Source organism: Theropithecus gelada, chromosome 14 (genome assembly GCF_003255815.1).
Source record: "Theropithecus gelada isolate Dixy chromosome 14, Tgel_1.0, whole genome shotgun sequence".
NCBI lineage: Eukaryota > Metazoa > Chordata > Mammalia > Primates > Cercopithecidae > Theropithecus > Theropithecus gelada.
The window spans coordinates 62,989,516-62,996,574 of NC_037682.1; the positions used below are offsets into that span (position 1 = coordinate 62,989,516).

The 7,059-nt window shown below is 39.8% G+C and overlaps 1 protein-coding gene across 1 annotated transcript; it reads left to right on the top strand.

The window, feature by feature from the left end:
- The first annotated feature begins 707 nt into the window (after positions 1 to 707).
- On the top strand, positions 708 to 1,658 carry LOC112607346 (olfactory receptor 52M1-like). Its single transcript, XM_025358468.1, has one exon. The coding sequence runs from the start codon at positions 708 to 710 to the stop codon at positions 1,656 to 1,658; it is 951 nt and encodes a 316-aa protein (XP_025214253.1).
- The last annotated feature ends 5,401 nt before the right edge of the window (positions 1,659 to 7,059 follow it).

The following is a 7,059-nucleotide window of genomic DNA, read 5'->3' on the forward strand; positions in this document are numbered from 1 at the left end:
ATTTAAGGGTGTGTGTTTCTCTCTCACATGCATACACTTTAATACAATTAAACCATAGTTTAATCTGCCTCCTGCTATTCCCTGACATATTATACTATGATGTGAACATTATACCAGGAAGTGCTTATCTTTTAAAATATCAATATAATCTAATTCACTGAATGGATGTAGTAGAATTTAAACAATGCTTTATTTGTGGGCACATTATTCCAACTTGACATTAGTAAAAAATTTGTTGCAAACATCTAATCAGTATGTTTTTTATTAGTGTTGCTATTGATCAGTGATAAGAGAAGCATATGCAGGCACTGGCTAAACACATTACATGGATTTACGTTTAACTATTACACGTAGAACTCTTTTGTATTTTGTTTCCTTCAGAAAAAGTTCCTTTGAGTAAAATTATGAGTTAAAAGGGATGCATAATGTTGGGGATTTTTACAGTGTGGTAGGGTGATTTAGTAAAAATCATGAGCATGCCTATTTCTACACTTAATAGCAGGTATTGTTATGGACAATTTATCTTATAAAACATGAACTGATTTTTTTTCAAGTTGGCATTCAGAATTCTTCTTTATTATAGGCACCACCAGTCACCCTGGAAGGAAATGAGAAACTAGTCTAGAGTTCCCAGAAGCAGTATCACTCACAAGAGCAAAAATCTGAAACTAAGAGCTCCTGTCTCCTGGATCCCCAGGTCCCTGAATATGTTAACCCCTAATAATGCCTGCTCTGTGCCTACCTCTTTCCAGCTCACTGGCATCCCTGGCCTGGAATCCCTGCACATCTGGCTCTCCATCCCCTTTGGCTCCATGTACCTGGTAGCTGTGCTGGGGAACATGACCATCCTGGCAGTGGTAAGGATGGAGCACAGCCTGCACCAGCCCATGTACTTTTTCCTGTGCATGTTGGCTGTCATTGACTTGGTCCTGTCAACCTCTACCATGCCCAAACTACTGGCCATCTTCTGGTTTGGTGCCCATAACATTGGTGTGAATGCCTGTTTGGCCCAGATGTTCTTCATTCATTGCTTTGCCACTGTTGAGTCAGGCATCTTCCTTGCCATGGCTTTTGATCGCTATGTGGCCATCTGTGACCCACTGCACCATACCTCGTTGCTCACCCATGCTGTGGCAGGTCGTTTGGGACTGGCTGCCCTCCTCCGGGGGGTAATCTACATTGGACCTCTGCCCCTAATGATTCACCTGAGGTTACCCCTTTACCAGACCCAAATCATTGCCCATTCCTACTGTGAGCACATGGCTGTGGTCGCCTTGGCATGTGGTGACACAAGGGTCAACAACTTATATGGAATGGGGATTGGCTTCCTGGTATTAATCCTGGATTCATTGGCCATCACGGCCTCCTATGTGATGATTTTCAGGGCTGTAATGGGCTTGGCCACCTCTGAAGCCAGGCTTAAAACCTTAGGGACATGTGGCTCTCACATCTGTGCCATCCTCATCTTCTACATCCCCATTGCTATTTCCTCTCTCACACACCGCTTTGGCCATCGTGTGCCTCCCCATATCCATATCCTTTTGGCCAACCTTTACCTCCTCATCCCACCTATCCTCAACCCAATTGTCTATGCTGTCCGCACCAAGCAGATCCGAGAGACTCTTCTCCATATTAAGGCAAGGACTCAAACCAGGTGACTGTTCTATATCTTTTTATTTTAGGTTCAGGAATACATGTAAAGGTTTGTTACATAGGTAAACTCATGTCACAGGGATATGTTGTACAGATTATTTCATCACGTAGGTATTAAACTCAGTACTCAATAGTTATCTTTTCTTATGGGGCATATAATACTTAGTCATGACAGGACAAAGCTCTAACTGGGGAATCCCATGAAATGTCTGGGTCCTACCTGAACTTTGAGGATAAGAGTCTAAGAGCAATCCTAAAGTCTATTCCATTTGATCATGGATTTTCTATACAGTATAGACCTAATATCTGAAAGTGAAGAAAATCATGGCATGAGTTTTGTACTACAATTCCCTGTTTAACTATAAAATTAAGCAACATAAGCATACAGGCCACAGAAAATAAGATAATTTTTATCCTTTACTTTTTTGGTATAAAACTTCATTCCCCTTTGTAGAATGTTATAAAGCAGAATTTCTAGAAGGCAGAATTATGTTCTAACATCTTGGGCAGTTTACAAATTCTGTTAGTAAAGTTCTGGAAAATCTCAACTGTTGACAAGCTTTTCCAACCTTTTGGCTTGCCCCAGAAAAGGCCTTCAGTTGAGCACAAAAATAATATAAGTATGAGAAATCTTAATAGGACTTGGAATGAGACCTTACCACCCGCAGGAATTAAAATCCTCAAACCAAGTCTTGCCCTATTTAGACAGATGAGTTTGCAATATTCTTTATCTCCTAATAATAGGGTTAGCTGAGAGCAGGGAAGAGTAGACAGAGAAGGGCATTAGAAGATTCCATTTCAGAGGCCCTGAGATTGGCATATCTGGTAGACAGGAGCCACACCAAAATAACGAAATGGCATAGAGGGAAGAAGGTAATGGGACTGTGAAGGGGGTTGGGGTAGCTGATAAGCCAAAGGTGATGAGAATAGATGGAAGTCCTGTGGTGCTTGTAAACTTTGAAATGCTTCCAGATCTCACTGGATAATTCTTGTTGCTACTTCTGAATTATGATTTGACCACTTTCATTATTCACTGATCACAAAGGTTCTGTAATGAGGCCTACTTCAGGCCAGAAACCTGCAGGAATTTTGTGGCAATGCATGACAAGTGGACAAGTAGAATGAAGCAGTCACTCCCAATCCTAGTGATCCAGAATTATGATTATGTACATTTTAGTTCTCAGATGTTTCCAATTTTAAATCATTTAACTACATTTACAAACAATAACATCTAAGAAGGCTAAAGTGACCAATTGTAGGTTAAAAATAAGTTGCTTTAGTGTTTTTAAAGACAAAATTCTAAAGAAGCCAGTAATCAAACCGCAGCTAGCATATAAACTTAATATCACTCCCACGACCCCCACCTCTACCCCTGCCAAAAATGTAGGAAACTGTAAATGCATGAGCTCTTTTCTAAAGTTTAGTCTAAACCCCTGAACCCCTGACTAGTTCTAAATTTCTATGTCCTCAATCTATACCTAACTCCAGGACCAAGTTGAGTCACCTTTTAATTTTCTCTATTGTCTTGACATAAGAGGTGGTCATTCCTCTATCTTTTTCAAGGTCTCTGCAGTCCAATGTCTGAATCTAATATTGAGAGAAGATAGGCTTCTATGAACATAATTTTAGTGCCAAATGTAATCTACTGATTAGTATCTTTTCCTCAACTCCAAATAAAAGTCTGAGCCAGAAACTTATTTTATAGATGATCTCCTAATCATAAGCCCAGGCATTGGAGAAGATGATATTCAAGTCCAGCAATAGCACTAGTGCTGAGGAAAGTGACCAGGAACTTTTGTCACAGGATATCTCCTTGGCATAATGCCTAAAATCTTTTTATACCATGTAAAGCAGAGTGTGCATATAGCATGAGGGCTCTTAAAACCTGGTCTTAATTCAAACTAGTAGGATTCGTATTACACTAAGAACTTTCTGAAAGAATAACCTTAGAAACCCCATACCAAAGTATTTTTCCCTGGATGGTCTGCTGGGTCTACCATAGACCAAGACCAAACACCAATCATCTCTAGTGTCTTCACATGGTGTTGAATGATAGCAGATAAGGAGAATATAACTTGTGCGTATGCTACTATTCCACCCAGGGACAACCACTCATGACAAGTTCTATTATACTTGGGGTATGAGCTGAAGCACATTACAGCATGTAGTCCCACTGTCAGCAGTAATCATGGGGTAGGCCTTTTCATGCTGAAGGTGTTATCTCCAAACAGGATGGAAGGGAATATACACTGGAGAATGCATATTATGAAGATAAGACAAATAAGTCCAACAATTGAATCTCTTATTCAAAGCCAATGTCACATTTCCCTGTCACACAAATGTTTCTTTCCCATCACTAGCACTTAAAGTGGGAATAAAATACACTACCATCAGCCTCTTTTGAGTCTACAGGTCTTCACGGAAAAAGTAAAGATTGGGAGACAGTTGAGAGAGGAGGCATTGTTGTGATTTTATGTTCTTAACAGGTGGCTAAGAACCTCTGCTCTGAAATCAAAGAGCAGAGATGGACCCGAAACAGTATCTGTCAGACCAGACATGTTGTATAATGTAAGCCTCAGTTTCCTCTTGAAAATGAAACTAATGGCAGCCCCTTACAGATTTTTTATAAGAATGTGATAACATAAAATGCTTCTGTAGTACCTGGCACATAAAGAATAAAAACATGCCTCTTAATACTTACCATACACTAAAAGGCACTGGGGGGTTGGAGGTGATGATAATTGGAGAAGAGTAATTGGAACAAGTTCCAGGAAAGGCCAGAGAATGTTCTCATCATGACTTATGAATGTACTGACCTTGGCTTTAGAAAGCTCCCTCCATTTTGCTTCTCTGCAGATAGTTGTATAAACAAAGTCAGCTTTTCTCTGCTCCCCTTGGCTGCCTGGCACCCACTCATGTACATCTGAGGCTTTTCAACTAGAGTTACACCCACCTAATCAGCTCTATGTTGGTAAAAACAAAACACCCCTAGACAATTCCTTGTAAAACAAGCATAAATCTTATAGCCACAGACCCAGTTATGTAAAAATATAATTGGCTTCAGGCTTTTCTACATCAGCCAGAATGGGTCTTTGAATAAACATAAAATGAATCATAGATGACAGCCACATTCTACCAAATCCAATTAACATTGATCTTAGTCAATTCCAGTTTATAATTCATTCTGATACAATTTTCAAAACACCCCCAGGAGTTTTCCTGTCACCTTCCTGTGTTAGATTTAAAACTGCAGTAGAGGATGAAGTGGGATTTTACCAAATTGTCACAAAGGAAGTCACATGAAAGAGGAATGCCTTCTGCTTATTGTTCCTTGTCTGGCCTTTGACCCAGACATGTCTTGTTCTGTAACATATGACCAACACAAACCAGTATTATGTCTTCAGTGTTTTAAAATAAACTAATCTCCTTTTTAGGAAATATCGTCGACTACTTTTGTTTTCAGCAACTAGAGAAAGTAAGTTCACATGGAACAAATAGCCCAAGTGTCCAGTTATGTTACTAGCAATGATGAGTTGGAATGAGCATCTTTCTGTAAGAATATTACTTCCTGTCTCAGTCCTGATTGGTGAAATAAGTTGAATAAAGATGAATGTGATTAATAGACACATAACCATTCAAGGGATACAAGTATGAGGGAAAGGGAATAAATTTCGCCCCTTGGAATAGCTAAATTAGAAAGATAATTAGATATGTGATAGAGAAAATAGGTGAGATAATGGACTTTTACTTAGAGGAGCCACTAATCTCCATTTAGTTCAGCCAAGACTTCTCAGATGTGTTTAATGCCATAGGGGCTTTGTACTATGTCATCTTGACCAAGCTGGAACCATGTTACCCAGACTTCCCTTCCCTCTGTGGTTCCTGGCTAGGCTGGCCACAAAATATAGTTTTGTGATGCCAGAAGGCAGAAATGAAGCAGTAACCATTCTCTGAAGATCAGCGTAGAGAATCGTACTGCTGCAGCTCATGCTCCTTACCATTGATTGCAGGTTCACCTCATTGGCTTGGGGCATCATCTGCTGTTTAAATCCCTTCCTTCTCTTTCTCCAAGTCCTAGACTAGGTACATTGTGCAGCTCTATGGTAAATGGTACCAGCTCCTTTTGAAAATCACTGGCATTGTCAAGGTTTGAAATAATGAAGGACAGAAATAGACTCTAGGCTGTCCTTGTGTATTCCAGTCCATCCTGGCTCCTGTTTAATTCTTACTTTCTGTCAATTCACATCCATGTTTTCTTCCTGGCTGTTACCCCTGCTGACCTAAGGTCTCATACCTATAATAAACCTTATATCATTCATAGTATTTCTGACTCTTTAATCAATCCTAAGAAGCTTGATACATTGTACTTCTCTACATACCCACTCCTACCAATGAAAGACAGGAAGGAAAATCTATAGTCAGTACTACTCTATAAACCTTTTTAGTGGAGGAACAAATTCACTTTCTCTCTTTAATGATTCCATATGTTATCTTGCCCAATCATTCTGGCAGTAAGAATGACATCTATCCACAGTGCTAGGATAGCTTGCTTCTAAAGGCTGCTTTCTCCTCTCAGATTCAGTGTTCCATAGAAATGGGATTATTTATAAATCTTTTATGATTATTCTCTTGAAGAGTTGAAGAACCAGAGAAATTGCCTCATTGTTGGGCTACCACTTGAGAATAAACCATTTTTAGATTGCCTCATTACAGACTATACATTCCCCTCATCTTTCTACACTGGAGCCTGTACTGCACTTACGTCTCCTCACTCCTAATTTGACCTATCTCCTGCTGCTCAGATGTGTTCAAGCATGGCAACCTCCACAGTCTCTAAAGCATAATTGCATGGGCAGATGTTGCGGATTGAGGCTGCTGCTTCCCTTTTTCACTCTTATGAACCTAAATACTTTGGTAATCAGCCAAACGAGTCAATCATGCACTTTATTTAGGTGCCCTTCTCCTTGAACAATGGTGAGGAGGCTAGTTTATGTGATGAACCACATACTGAATAGGCAAAAGCTGGAAGCATTCCCCTTGAAAACTGGCACAAGACAAGGATGCCCTCTTTCACCGTGCCTATTCAACATAGAATTAGAAGTTCTGGCCACAGCAATCAGGCAAGAGAAAAGAAAAAAAGGGCATACAAATAGGAATAGAGAAAGTCAAATTATCCCTGTTTGCAGATGACATGATTCTATATCTAGAAAACCCCATTGTCTCAATCCCAAAGCTTCTTAAGCTGATAAGCAACTTCAAAGTCTCAGGATACAAAAGAAATGTGCAAAAATCACTAGCATTTCTATGAGAAGCAGAAACAAGTTTATGTCAAGCTGCCAACTTCCCATGACAAAGCAAACAATCAAGGAGAATATTTTCAGGAATAAGAGCTAAACTCTCGCATGC